This window comes from Etheostoma cragini, chromosome 3 (genome assembly GCF_013103735.1).
Source record: "Etheostoma cragini isolate CJK2018 chromosome 3, CSU_Ecrag_1.0, whole genome shotgun sequence".
Taxonomy (NCBI): Eukaryota; Metazoa; Chordata; class Actinopteri; order Perciformes; family Percidae; genus Etheostoma; species Etheostoma cragini.
In genome coordinates this window covers 23,095,633-23,110,381 of record NC_048409.1, presented here as the reverse complement: position 1 = coordinate 23,110,381, position 14,749 = coordinate 23,095,633, and the positions used below count along the sequence as shown (strand labels likewise).

At 39.1% G+C, this 14,749-nt stretch overlaps 1 protein-coding gene across 1 annotated transcript in view; it reads right to left on the bottom strand.

The window, feature by feature from the left end:
* The window catches only part of LOC117939613 (calsyntenin-2-like), a 216,910-nt gene that overhangs the window by 14,719 nt on the left and 187,442 nt on the right, over positions 1-14,749 (bottom strand). The window contains exons 10-11 of the mRNA XM_034865074.1: positions 8,610-8,776; positions 7,092-7,240 (exon numbers count right to left, since the gene is read on the bottom strand). Coding sequence (XP_034720965.1) covers positions 7,092-7,240; positions 8,610-8,776 — 316 coding nt within the window. The remainder of the gene's footprint in view (positions 1-7,091; positions 7,241-8,609; positions 8,777-14,749) is intronic.

Below are 14,749 nucleotides of genomic sequence, written 5' to 3'. Positions count from 1 at the left end.
TACTATGACTTTTTATCACTTTTTATTTACACATATACTTTAATGTTTTCATCACTTTTCCCACATGCAATACTAGGACTTCTTTTGACATACTATACTATGACTTTTTATGCATTTGTTTCGACATACCACAGCATTAAGTTTTTTCAACATTCTATACTATATATTAATATTACATGTTGAAAAAAAGTGGTAAAAAGTCATAGTATAGCATGTCAAAAAAGGTCACAGATTAGTAGGTCAAGAAATTGAAAAGGTCACATTATAGACTATCAAATAAACTGATGAAAGTCAAAGTATGGTATTTGGAAAAAAATGATACAAATTACAGAAACATATAAGCATTGAACACACAACCTTCTAGATTCTAACCATTGGCTTATCACCCTAAGCTATCTGACACGGCAGATAATATGGTGTTTGGCATATTTGTCCCTTTCATCCGGAATTTAGAATTTACACATAGCTCTTTTCGTTGTGAATAACTGATATTAGTATGTTAAACAAGTAATCCCAGACTTTTTTTTCCCTTTTTCTCTCTGACTCTGCTCTGACTTTTTCATCACTTTTTGCCACATCCTAAACTGTGACTTTTTTGTTTTACTTTTTCAAAATAGTATGCTATTACTTTTTTCAACATGAGCTTTATTGTGGCACACTTGCTTCAAGGTTTTCACTACTGCAACCAGCAAGTATTCCTTCCAACTGTCCTGACATGTAGTGCATTTCATTGTGCAAAAGGGGTAATAACATGTCTAAAAAGTAATATTCTGACTTGACATACTATGCAATGACTTTTTATCACTTTTTTCAACATGCTAAACAGTGACTTTTTCATCAATCTTTGCAACATACTAAACTATCACTTTTTAATGACTTTTTCAACATGCAATACTATGACTTTTTTATGACTTTTTCCAACTAACTACACTATGACTTTTTTGAAATGCTACAGTGTGACTTTTTTTGTCAACCTATCACTTTTTAACAGACATTTGAGCTCTGTGTCAGGACAGATAGCTTAGGCAGATAAGTCTATACTTAGAAGCCAGACGGTTGAATCTTCAAGTCTTTCATAGATATAATATATATATGTATATATATATATATATATATATATATATATTAAGCAGAAGAGACTAATGTGCCAAAAACAAAGCTTTCTCTATTATATTTACCTTAGGGACAATCATTGGAAGACTTTTAATGGATTTTCCCAACATACTATACCATGACTTTTTGTTGGCACAAGGGTTAATACTGCACCAACGATCAACCAGCAGATAGCACTGTACATTCTGCCCTTAGTTCGATTCCCAGTCTCGGCTGTCCCTTTCCATAACTTTAAATTTCTTTTTTTTTAAATAGTACATTACTTTTTTATCACTCTTTTTTACAAATTATACTTTGATTATTTTTGACATACCTTACTATGACTTTTTAATAGCTTTTCATGACATACTATACTATGACTTTGTTATCACTGTTTTCAACGTATGACTTTTAAAAATCATTCAATTGGACATACAGAACGGTCAAACAGTATGCAGTCACTGCAGACTGCTGGCCCTTTTCATGACGTTTTTTTACCATCATACTATAATATGACCTTTTTCGAAATACTGTAGTATGCCTTTTTTTGACAAACTATACTCAGACTTTTTTTAGACATACTATATTTTGATATACTATGACGACATACTATAGTATGACATTTCATCACTTTTTTGATGCTATACTATGACATTTGATATAACGTTTTTTGACATGCATTACTATGACTTTTTTTGACAGAGTATAACATGACGTTTTTGGACATACTATGCAACGTCTTATCTATAGTATTTTCTAGTATTTTCTGTAGAAAATGCATTTTCTAGTTGCCCCATTTTAAAACCCAGATGAAGTTTCTTTCTCCTGTGGATGTGTGTAGTAGTGTTTAGTCAGGGATAACATTGACATGAAAAAACTAATTTTCATTGGTGACTTATTTAACTGAAACCTTATACAATACCATGGCATTGACCGCAATCACCCACATACAATATGTCCAGCATATACAGGTTGCCCTTTGTGACTGTCTCCAAGTGATTTTTTTTTTTTTCATCCTGCTTTCACTCAACATGGCTGAGCCCTATTCAGGAAAGAAAAGGTCTTATATAAGGACCATCCAATTAATACACAGTAACAAAAGATGACAGAGGGCACAGAGGGGCACAAAAGACATTTTATAAAATAGCTTGGTCCATAACACAGGTACACTTACAGTGTTCAAAATCAGAATGTATACCTGTGAAACTTTACAGCAGCTAATGACGTTTATCACTACCAACAGCAACTTTTAACTGCACTAAAAGCTGATAAATCCAGACCACAGGGGTAAAACACTCTATCACTGCTCAGGAAGCAGAGACACAGACCTGCAACAGTGTGCTTGCTGGGTTTTCACACATGCATGCCTGCCTTCCTGCCTGCCTGTCAGCATGTGCTGTGCTTAAATACACAGCATCCACTGGCAACCTTTAAAAGACGGACACGTATTGGCTCTCTTGGACTTGAGCCAGCAAGATGTGAGCTCACAACACAGCCACACATGGGGGAGCAGACACACACAGATGGACATATTCACAAAAATGTGTGCAGATATCTGACTCACAACCATTGTGATGCATGATACAAACATACAGTACACACGGCGTGAAGACTACATATTGCACATCAATCAAATGAGAAATGAGAGACATTAAAATGAGAGGACAGAGGTGAGAGAGAGAGGGGAGTGTATTGAGGGTGGTGGTGTAAGCCGTAAAAGCTGAACAAACAACATGTTTTTACATTTCACCAAAAGCCTTTTAAGCACACAAACGTTTGTCAGTGGGAAGAACATCAATGCTTTCTCTTTTTTCTGAAGCTCTGTAACCAGCTACCGTAAAAAGTCATTACAAGCTGATTTCCTGGATTAGAAACCTGGGCATTAGATTTCAGCTGTTATGTATCCTCTATTTTCTCACCTACATTTTGATGAAAACTGTCCTGCGATTTAAACATCAATTTGATGAATTCCCATATGTTTTCATATCGCTATCAAGTTGTTAGGAATAGAATGAGGAAAACTCCACAGACCTTCCTTCACAGCGCCGCGAAGGATGGTCTAGTTATTCCACACAGCATTCCGTAATGGGAGGAAAAAAAATCACAATCGTCTAGGGCAGCCACAAAAGCCACCTGGACAAAGCCACCATGCTGGACAAAGACACCATGTCGCTGCAAAATGGCCTCGAGAAGGACCTTGTTTTGGTGGAACATGTGTTCATTCAAAAGTTGTTTTAGTCGTGCAAATGAAAACTCAGATTGGACAGATAGTCTAGCTAGCTGTCTAGATTTACTCTGCAGAGATCTGAGGAGCAGTTAACCATAGTCCTCTGATATCCACCTGAGTTTAAAATTCCAGCACAAAGTTGATGGTAACGACGTCCGGGCGAAAAGTGTAATCTGGCGGCAACGGAGCAATCCCAGCATGGATATAGACTAACATTTCTATGAAGGCTGTTTTTTATAAATAATTGTAAAAGAATGAATGTATCCACCTCACCATTTTATGAAGTTGTTTATTAACCGTTTTCTTTTCTTTCAGCAGTTCGAGCCCCTCCCTGTTTTGATATATTGAAAATGAAAACGTTTGGCATACTTGTACACGCCTCTGCCTCCTCAGTAACAAATCTGTGTGTCTTTCTCTCAATTTTCTCCAATTTAATCAATGTTCACATAGTATTTCCTAGGATGCGATTCCCTAGGGGGCGTTGTTGGTTATTTCATTCAAATTCCCCCCTTATTGGTGACCGCTGTCACATGTATAACACAGCACGCTGTGGTTGACCGTATATAGAGATTTTGGACACTTGTGAATCTTCTTGTGACATCACTTATCTAGAGTCACACAAATAAGCCACTATGAAATGTGAAGCATTGTGGTGCCGTGCATGCCAATCTACATCCCGTGAGTCAGATTAACAGTGTACTGTAACGTGATAATTAATAACGTGATGGAAGAGAAATTAGGTAAAGGTGAAGAAAGTTGAATGTAATTTAATTATTACAGCAAAATGATCAATTCCCTCAGGGGCACCAACATGCACAGAAATGACAGAAACATTTATTTATTCTGCATTTTGGTCTTCACATAGCACACACTTATAGTATTAAAAATGTTAAAAAACATATTGCTGAAACTTTGTCTGACATCTGGATTAAATTTAACTTTTGTCTCTAATTCTCCCCAGTCAGTTGTCTGAAGCCACTGTGTCAAGACAAAAACAGATTTCAGGACATTGTGTAATCTCTCCTTTTCTTTCCTGTGGCCAAAGCCGGTGGTGTGTGTCAGTTTGCAGCTCGGGCACTAAGCCATTGTTGTGAGCAGTGGGAGATGCAAACTCAGTGATGCAGTAAGACGGCTACTGCGTGGGCCTGCTGAGCTAAAAAAACAACAACTTGGAGCCAGTCCAACTTAATTATAAAGAAATATGACAAGGGAGCCTAAAGGGCTCCTGCAAAGATTAGCACCAGTTACTTTTATTTTACTCAATGCCTGCAGTAATTGCAGTTATTAGTCATCAGTGAAAAAACTAATTTAATCGCATTTGGAGGAATTAATTAAAATCTCTGTTTATTTGTGAGGAGTAATACTGTTGGTGGCCCTTGGTGGGGTTGGGGGGGGTCGGGTTTGCTGACTTGTAAGGAATATAAAATCTGACATTAAATCACCCACGTTATCAACAACACTACACAAAGATTTGCTGCTGTAAACAGAAGTTACACACTGGTCAGACACACTCTGTATGGCTTACACACTGAAACGTAAACAACAACGGAAAGTCCATTTAGCATTCTGAATTGAACGTTTTTAGCAACAACATAAGCTGAGACCCGTATGGTTTTTATGGACTTAATTGTCGGTGTAACTCATAGGTCACACTTTATACTTAAAAGTGTATAAACAATAAACTGTAATCCATGTAATGGGTGGAATCCAAATCATTCAGGGGCTAATGCCCTATTCCCTTTGACATGACAATATTTACCCTGTGAATTACACATTTTATTTCACACTTTGTATCCGTCTCTGTTCTGGAGCGCAATCCAGAAATCCAGAAATATTTAAATAAACCCTTCTGAATGCTTGTCATAAAAACACTTTCTTATCAGACAGATTGACTGCCTCTGCACCTGTGCAAATAGGCAGTAATAGCATTTTATTTCAGTAACAGCAAACTTTGACACATCATCGTCATTGCTATGGAGCTGATACACTGTCTCGTCTAATCACATTGGTGAAAACTGGCAGGTTTCAGAATGCTGCAGACTGTAGTAGTTCCAAGTTTCAAACTGTCTCGTCTCAAATCTTTGGTCTGAACTGGGCTTTAGAAAAATCCTGACCACAAAACAAATTCACCTGCCATTCACCTGTGGGAAAACTTTATTTTCCCACTTGTTTCACAGATGACTTTTTACGAAACTTTGAAAGATTACCCTGGCAAAACCTTTTTTTCACTTGTTCTCAAGTCATTAACAAAGGCTTCTATAGCTTTCTCTGCAGAGACATGTGAAAATATCATTTCTATTGAGACACATTCCTTCACATGTATTGGTATCTAAATAGGCCTCATATCTTTCACTCAGTTCATAAAAGAAATAACTTCAATGCTAGATTAATAAAATAAAGGCATGTGGAAGTAGTGGCCGAATAAGTTTGTCGCAATGAAAAATAATAACAGGGGAGTCCACAAAGGTAATTTTTAAGTTTAGCACTGTTTGCTTAATTATTTTCCTGATGCTTGCAGTAATTGGAGTTAATATACTAGGTATCTGCATGAAACAAGTTTCATTGCATCAGCAGGGAATATTTAAAATATCTGTGCCTTTGTGAGGCGCAATACTGTCTGTAGCAGTGAGGGGAGTTATGGCAGGATGCCATGTTTCAGGCTTTCTGCATATGACTAACTTAATTGAGGAGATTTTTATGAGTCTCTACATCTGTTTTTGAATGAATGTCCTCTCGCACATTTGCCACACATATACGCAAGTATTATCAGTATTTGTTTTGCTGTTGTATAGTATTTGTTTTGCTGTTGTATAGTATTTGTTTTGCTGTTCTTAATTTATGAATTCCCTGTGCGGCGTCCTTGAGTGCCAAGAAAGGCGTCTTTAAATAAAATGTATTATTATTATTATTAAGTAGTGTTTCATGCTTTTTCCATCCCTTAATACACACATGCACACACAGCTATGGCAACTACAAACCAGTCAGCGGTCTGCAAGAAAAACTTAATTTGAACAACATTTAGCGATGATGCAAGTATGGCAGTCATTAGCATAATGTATTCCTTGATAATCAGTTTGCCTCTAGCTACGATGACTCTGCCTCATCACCAGCAGTTTATGGTCCACGGCCGTGCATCGAACCCAACAGGAGGGTGGAGAGTGAACTCCCAGGGCTGCACTGCAGGAATCTACATATATTTAAAACAATCATGAATTTTAATGATAACCCACTGAGGAAGGCTATTTTACCAGACAGACTCTCTCTATCTCTCTCTCTCTCTCTCTCTCTCTTTCTCACACACACACACACACACTTTGTATCTCTCTTTTTTTCATTCCTCCGGCAGAATTCCAGGCAGAAACATTAATACATGACATGAAAATGTAAAAACTGGCCCCCGGTGGCAACAGCGAACAGAAAACGGTGTATTAAAGGAAGTGACAGCAAAAGAAATGAGAAACATAGAGAGAGAGAGAGAGAGAGAGAGAGAGAGAGAGAGAGAGAGAGAGAAAGAGAGAGAGAGAAGGGGGGGGTTGGGATCACTGCATAAGAAGATAATTATCTATCAGTCAGGCTGTGATATCTACTATGTTTTCTTAACGCTTAACAGAAGTGCCGAAGTGGGTTAACACTTCTGATATCTAAAAGAGAAAACCCAGAGAAACCGGGACAATAGGAGAGGACTTAAGGACACATTCCTAGGAATGTAGAGAGAAAGTAAAAAGTGAAAAAGACAACTTTAAGAAACAGGAAGAATAAGAGAAGTACGTACTGGACGGCAGTGGAGATGTGCAGACGTCGGATACCTGGCGTGGGAAACTGACGAGAGTTTATGTAGGAAACTTTCTTCACAGCAGCATTCATGTTTTCCAAGTCCTCTCCCTCCATTACCAATATAGACTGTGCTGGGTTAAAGTGGAACTATGGAAAGAGAAAACTGAGATGTTAGATGGCTAGAAACCTGAAGCACTTAATGATAAAACGTTGAAACGTGAACAGAGACATTTATTGCTGGAGTCAATCAGTTAAATCAGTTTCAAGGCATTCAGGCATTTGCAAATATGCTTTGTGTACTGGAATTAATGGAAAGCTGTGGCGGCATAGACGACAGGCAGCAGTACAATAGTGAAAGGAATATGTGTGTACTTTGTTGTAAAGATTCTTAAAATTTACAAAAAACACTGGCATGGCTCTTTAAGTCAAGAGGCTGGAAAATAGTCTTTGGACCCTCCTCACAAGTATGACAGATGTGTGTGTTCTCCTGAGGGAATTGATGGTGGGATTTGAGGGCCTTTTTTTCTTAAAAAGGGTTTTAAGGGTTTACTCCTGCTAGAACTGCACTGAGTGTCTCCCATTTCCAAAAACTGTCTCTCAGCTGCAGGGTGACAGTACTTCAGCACTCCATGGGGCTCTCCATGCTCTCATTTTCTGTCATTTTCCCCTTACCACCTTCCCTTCTTTTGCTGTCTTCACTCATCTTCTCGTTCCCCTTACTGTCTATCAGCCACAAACTACCTCCGTCTTTCGTTCCTTCCCTCTTCTGATTTTGCTGTGCCAGCCTGCCAAATGCTCTCCTTAAGCCTCCCATCCACTTATGGGAGCCAAAGAAAATGAAATAGCTTTTAAAAGATAAACTACACTGGACCTAGAGAGGTTGTCCTCTCCTCATCCCACCTTGTCTTCTCAAAAGGCTGGCAAGGATCTCTTTGCTGCACCACAGCACAATGAGCTCTATGGAAAGAGCAGCAGGAGGGAGAGAAGAGGAAAGAGAGATAGGTAGAAAAGTAGTTAAAGAAGCTGAGAATGTGTGGGTAGGGGGTAGGGTTTGAGTCCACAAAAAAACCCTATCCATCTTTACTTCCCTCTATCTTCCACAGTGCAGGGAGATGGATTAGCTGAGCTGGTGAAAGTGGGGTGGGGGTGTGGGTGCGTCTGAGGGGTTTCTTGGAAGCCAACTGATTTAAAGAAGTAGAGTTTTGTGTGTCAACTGGGATTAAAAGGTTTGAGTTTGTGTATATGTACACACCAGAGGAGGATGTATGTTGTAGTTATAATAACTATTCAGTAGAGTCAGGACTGTACTTGTACTGGATTTTTTATTTTTTAATAATGTTTGGGAAACAAGCTAATTTGCTTTCTTGCCGAGAGTTACAGAAGATGAGAAGTTTTACAGCACTCTCATGACTGGATGGTAAATTATAAGCTATGGTCCTCCAAGGCACACTGTATTCAATGTCACCTCGTTAAATCACGTTTGTTTAATCCGCAAAAAAACAGAAAGAATGAACACCTTTATGCTCTTATCCAGACTCTCGAGGGAGTTGATGTCCAGTCCTTCTTTGCAGGCCTGCAGACAGGAAATGACTTTCTGACTTTCGATTTTCCCCGGTCGGATGGTCAATCCAGAAAGGCTGCCCCGGAAGTACTGGGTGAACCGAGGCTTGGTCACCTCCCCACCTACACACACAACCATACACACATGTACAGTACAGTAAAATAACTGTTAAGCCCTTTCTGGGATATAAACGCACACGATTCTTCTATCTTATCTCAGTTATAAGTAGTATTTGCTTTGGTGTTTTGCACCTGATGTTACTTTGTTTTTAAATGTTTGCAGAAGCACAAAACCTACAGGGCAAGAATTAATTAGGAGATCTACCAGAACAAATACGATGCTCCTCTACCCATTCTTTTAAAATGATAACAATAGGTCACAGAAACATTATGTAGATATTCATTTTGTAGGTTAGGGTTAATCAACAGTAATTCCCATGATTTTAATTACCATGTCCCATTTGTCTCTGCAGATTTGTGGCACATATAAGCCTCTTACAGACTACAAGATCATAAAACTAACAGTGACCTTATCCACTCTCTAATTATGAGTCTTGATGACCAAATTATGGCTATAATTGGCCTTAAGATGCATGGTTTGTGTCTCCATTCTGAGACAAAGCGGCAGGGTGCTGCTGTAAAAGTGCAAGTGTTACTCAGCCAGCCAATCTAGGCAAAATAAAGGTAAGGAACAAGTCAACATGGTCAAAGTATGCTCTCTGAACTCCGTGAAGGCCAACACCAGCAAGAGAAGTCTCCAAACCACTCATTAGCTGAAAGGTTACTATCTGCGGGTATCAAAACTTCACCTTTATTTTCGAATTCCTCTTCCTTTCTCTCTGCTTTTCTCTAGCTGTGGCTGTAATCCACCAAAGCCCTAATGGTACAGTCCCTTCATCTAATAACATTTACAATAAAAAAATACAAACCCATTCATTAAGTATGAATGGCTAAGGTGAATACCAATAACATTCTTTCTGTCTCTCTGTATCGTTCTAGCTTCTCTGCACACTTCTTTTCTCAAATGATTATTGAAGGCAAACAGTAAACAGTTATAATATCCTTTTCATAACTTTACTGTTGGGTTTGTGTTACAGTAAAGCCATAGTCCCAGTGCCATTTGCTGTGTTTTAAATCACTGACTTCATTATCCTGTGCATGGTTGTTTGTATTAAAGAAAAGCTACAACTTGCTACAGTAGCCTATACTTTTGAGCCACTGTATGTTGCAACTGTAGTTCACCAGTAGATACAGCAAATGAGGGAAGTGTTCCAATCATCTAAATCATCTTCAGCGGCTACACCCTTGTGTACAGATATCACCAGCATGAAAGGGAGAGCAGCAGCACTTGATCACTTAGATATCAATGCATTTAGGACCTTTGAAGTATAGGTATATTCTTTATAGGTAGTGCTGAGATGGCAGATCATAGTGATACAGGAAGCATGTACACAACTTTCTTGGCGTTCCTACCTGACTTGAGTATGATATTACCTGACTTGAGTATGACCCTCATTTGGAAAAATGTAATAGTAGGTTCTGGGTCCTGATTGTGCACTGAGTGGCCTCCCAGATGCATGCAGTTTCTGGAGGAGATCCGTTTAGCCCTTGAACCAGGTAATCCAGTTGGTGACTGCAGAAATTTTCTGCTGCAATATTTTACAGTTGCTGGAGTTGGTGGAGTCCTCAATTCAAAAGCACTTGGTTACACTTCATCAGACATCCCCAAGCTTGACCCAGGTAACCCTAATTCCCTGTGGATGCAAGAACATGTATCCCTGCCCTAAGTGATTTATCCAGGTTCTGAAAAGCTCAGTCAGTGCAGGTGGAGACACAGCTGACCACTACTAAACACCTTCATGCCCTACTTTCTGGTGTGAAAATGTACCAGACTGCAGCAACTGCAGACATTCATGTCAGAATGAAGAATAAACTGCAGCTACATTGTACACTGTGGCCAGGTGGATAAAGCTCTTTTGTTACCCTTGTAGTGGTGATCTACCTGTCTACCTTCCCAGACTAAAGACTGATGCATCCTTTTTCTTGACTGAGCAGATGGAAATATGGTGGCAGCTAAAAAAAACTACCTGTGCTTTTCTGTTATCACTCTCTCTTTGTTGCTCACTCAGTTTTTCATATTCCATTAATTCAGATCTAGCTCCTTCAGCCTGCTTGTGCAGCACTGTTTGCCTTCATGTACCTGCTCCAACATTACTGTGAGAGTTTTGGAGAGGCAAGCGGGGAAACAGACTCTTTGATGTTCTTTTCATGTGCAGTTTTCTCTCCTGCTAAACAACATTGACTGGTCACTAAAGCTCTTTTCCAAACCTGTTATGTCAAGCCTTGGACAACTGCATTCAAAAACCCAAAACAAGTGCAAAAGTCTAAGGAAAGGCTTAAACGGTGTATTTACTCTAACATAAGCTGCAGGCGTTAACATGACTAAGCTAACTAGCTTACTACCTACAGCATTACCTTCAATTTTACTTCCACAGTCATAGTATATTAGTTTGTGGAGTTACATTACGTAAAAAGCCCTTTTCATAGCACATTCAGTATGTAGTATAGTATACTAATGCGCTGCTGTTTTTCATTTCTGTATCTTCTACATGGATAATGTAACTGGTGAGGATGCGGATTTCTTTATCCTAAGTCTTAGCACAATATCATGCGTCCATCTATTGCTTATTTAAGACTTTTACCCTTTTAACCCTTGTTTTTGTCTTCCATAGTCTGAAATAATAGTAAAGGGAATTATGGGTGTTAAATGTGCTACATTTATCATTGTTAACTGCATATGTGCTGTGCCAGAATGGTACATTTGAAAGGAGGATGAACAGTCAATGGTTTATGATGGTCATTCTATACATGAGGAAGCACTGTATGTGTATTCACACTTCTTTGTGTGTAAGCCCAAAGAAGTGTCAGCTACTTTGATCTTACTTGTCATCAAATTGCACTTCACTGAAATGTTGGTTATCTAGCTCTTGTTTCATTTCAATATAATAACCACAGCTGCTTTTCATAGTAAAAAGCCATCTACTGCAATAGTGCTGGCTGATACCCTGCCAAGCACCAGGTGATCAGAGTCTATCTTATAAAATCACAAGCTCACATTTGGATTCAAGTGCATTAATCTATGCTAAACCTATTATTTCCTCTTTCTTTATTCTTCATCTGCTCTTACTCCTTAACTCAGCTACCATTTTCTTCCCTTTTACCTGCCCTCTCTTTAGATGTCCACCTATCCGCTCTGTCCCACCTTAACAGATGTTATCCATCAAGGCCATGACCAGAGAAACCATTAAGAGTCCCAGAAAGAGACGCAGAGAAGAGGGGATTAACGAGACGCTGCGGAGCGAGAATGATACAGGTGATAAAACCGCCGATCATTCCACTTTACAGTGGTTGGTTTTTACATGGTGTCAGCTCTCTTTGCCTGCTCTGTGCAGTGCTTCTTGCTCAATAGATCGTCTCTCCCTTTTCCTCAGCTTTATTTGCGTAATTTCCTAAAGAGTATAAGGCAAATAGAGGCATGGGTGAGCTGGAAATAACGCCCTTACTTAAGTGTGAGAGAAATAGTCACTAACTTTATAGTAAGTGTACCTGTATCCTCGTCTGTGTGCCTATATGTGGCCACTATACTGTACATACACATATTTATGGTTCAATTTGTGAATGTGTGTATTCATCAAAACCTCTTCCTGCATGCCACTTGCTGTGATGAGGAAAGCCAGAGAGGCTAAACAGCACTGTGGGATATACACAGTTGAGGAAAAAGAAGAATGGGGCAAGATGGGTGTGTTGCTCTTCGTTGCCTGACTATTACACACTTCTGAACACTCTCCACAAGGTCAAAGGGTAAATATAGGCTGCCTGTGTGAAAACTGCACTCCCAGCACTTACTCTCAGAGGTGAATGAAGACGGCTGGATGGGGGGGGGCGCAACCCTTCTATTAGAGAATAAGAGAGAATGACTATGTACAAACGCAAACATATTAGCTGGATAGTTTACTGCTTTGTTGTTGCAGCAGGAAGTCACACTATCAGATTCGTAGTTGAGATACACCTGATGGATTGTGGGTAACTTTAGCATACGTTGTTGGGGTTACCCATGCTGCTGTAAAGACATGCTGTTGGGCTAATAAACGGTTAATATTTGTGTCGCAGTCTGGATTACTATTGTTATATCTAGTAACATAAAACAGTGAAAAATATATCACACACTAACAAGTGTATCTCATGCATGTTAAAGCAATGCAATCCAATAGTGTACCCATAATGTTAAAATCAATTTGACTAGGGATGTGCATATGTGTTCCTATGGTTACAAAGTGACCTTGTATAAAAAAAGGCTGAACATAGATCAGGAGATCTCTTTCTTATCATTTCACGTTTGACAGATAAATGTAATAGAAGTCTCACAAAATCCTGTAGTTGGATTACAAAATAGGTACCGGTAACACTTTTCTGACCAAAGTAAGTCAGACATGTATCTTTATTAGGATTTAAACAGCTTCTGAAGAAGTATTAGCTGCCATTAGCAACCTCTAATAACCAAAGTTTAGGCACCAAAACGACTGGTTAAAATTAAAAAAAAAATTGATGTTTGAACTAAAACACTGATCCCCTAAAGTACTATGGGAACACAAACAGACGTTTCCTGAAAGTCTTATGTTTTCCCCTAACTTCTCCAGGGGCCTGTTGCACAAAAGAAGAATAAAGATCTCCAGGGTAAGTGAAAAAGCGCAGCTTGACTTAGTGTGATCCGCTTAATCGGTTGCTCGTCTGCCGAGCCTGGATGAGAAGGTGAAGCTATGTCAAGTGCATGTTCACGGCTTTCTTAAATAGACCACGGTATTGATCACAGATTTACTGATGCAGAGATGGAGAAGACGCACGGGGCATGTGTTTCACCCAATGAGAAGCAGCTTCCAGTGGAAAGTAACGAGGAGGTGAAGCATAGGACATAGCGGACCGACTGATGTGTAAGGATGTAAAAAATATCTACTTAGCCCACTAATCTCAAAACATTTTTACAAAGTTGTATGCTACACTGTGTTTTAGTTGCAAGTGGAAAGTGATGAATTAAATCAGAGTAGAAATGCTTGTACGTGAGAAGAATGTTCAATAAACTTCAAAATCAGGACAAGCACCATTAGAAGATTTTTATTTCTGAGATTGCCTGTTGGACATCAGAGGGATGAGTAGTTGAGAATGAGAATGAACTAACAAATGAGCTGACAAACCTTTTTTTATGGCTGTGTGTGTTTCTGTTTCCTGCTTTATTTTGGTAGTATTTTTGTCTGTCTTTTTTTACTTCTGTGTTTTACGTTTGGTTTGGTTTGTCTCTTTCTTGTCTTTGTCATGTGTCAGATCATTGTTTGCCTTTTAGTGGATTTTGCTTCTCACAGTTTGTGTGTTTGCATGTTCCTGTTTTTTTAGGTTGTGCCTGTTCTGTTTATGTATTTTTTCCTGTTGGTAGATGTGTTTTCTACCCTTTAGCCTGCTGTATCCAGGACTCCTTTTGTTTGTTGGGATGTTTCCATTAAAATAAATCCTCATAGCTCACATGTGTCTGCCGTCTATGCATTTGGGTCTGACATTCCACGTTTCCGCATGACATTTTCATTTACTCTGCCATCCATTTGCACACTGTCACATTGTCCTGTCTGAACTCTAAAATGATCATTTTGACATTTTTCTGCAACGGAAGCAGAGATAAACCCACTACTATGGTTCTGCAAATGATGAATTTCTTTTAGTCTAAGTCAGAGCTAAAGCTTCAGGAGCCAGTTAGACAATAAATGAGCTCATCTTTGCATCATGTTTGCAATCAACATGCTGCACACTTAAAGCACAATGCTTCGAAAAAGCAATCTGTTGTGGCTTATGGCTTGTATTAAGAATTCAGTATCACCTTTACAGCTCTTTACTGAGGCTTAACTCACTACTAGAAAAGTTGAAATGGTCTTTAATATAAATCCCCTTTTCTACTCAAGACCCTTTTAATCCTTCTAAAGCAGTGATCAGCAACTGGCGGCCCGCGGGCCGAATGCGGCCCGCCAAGCCGTTCGTTCCGGCCCGCGATGGATT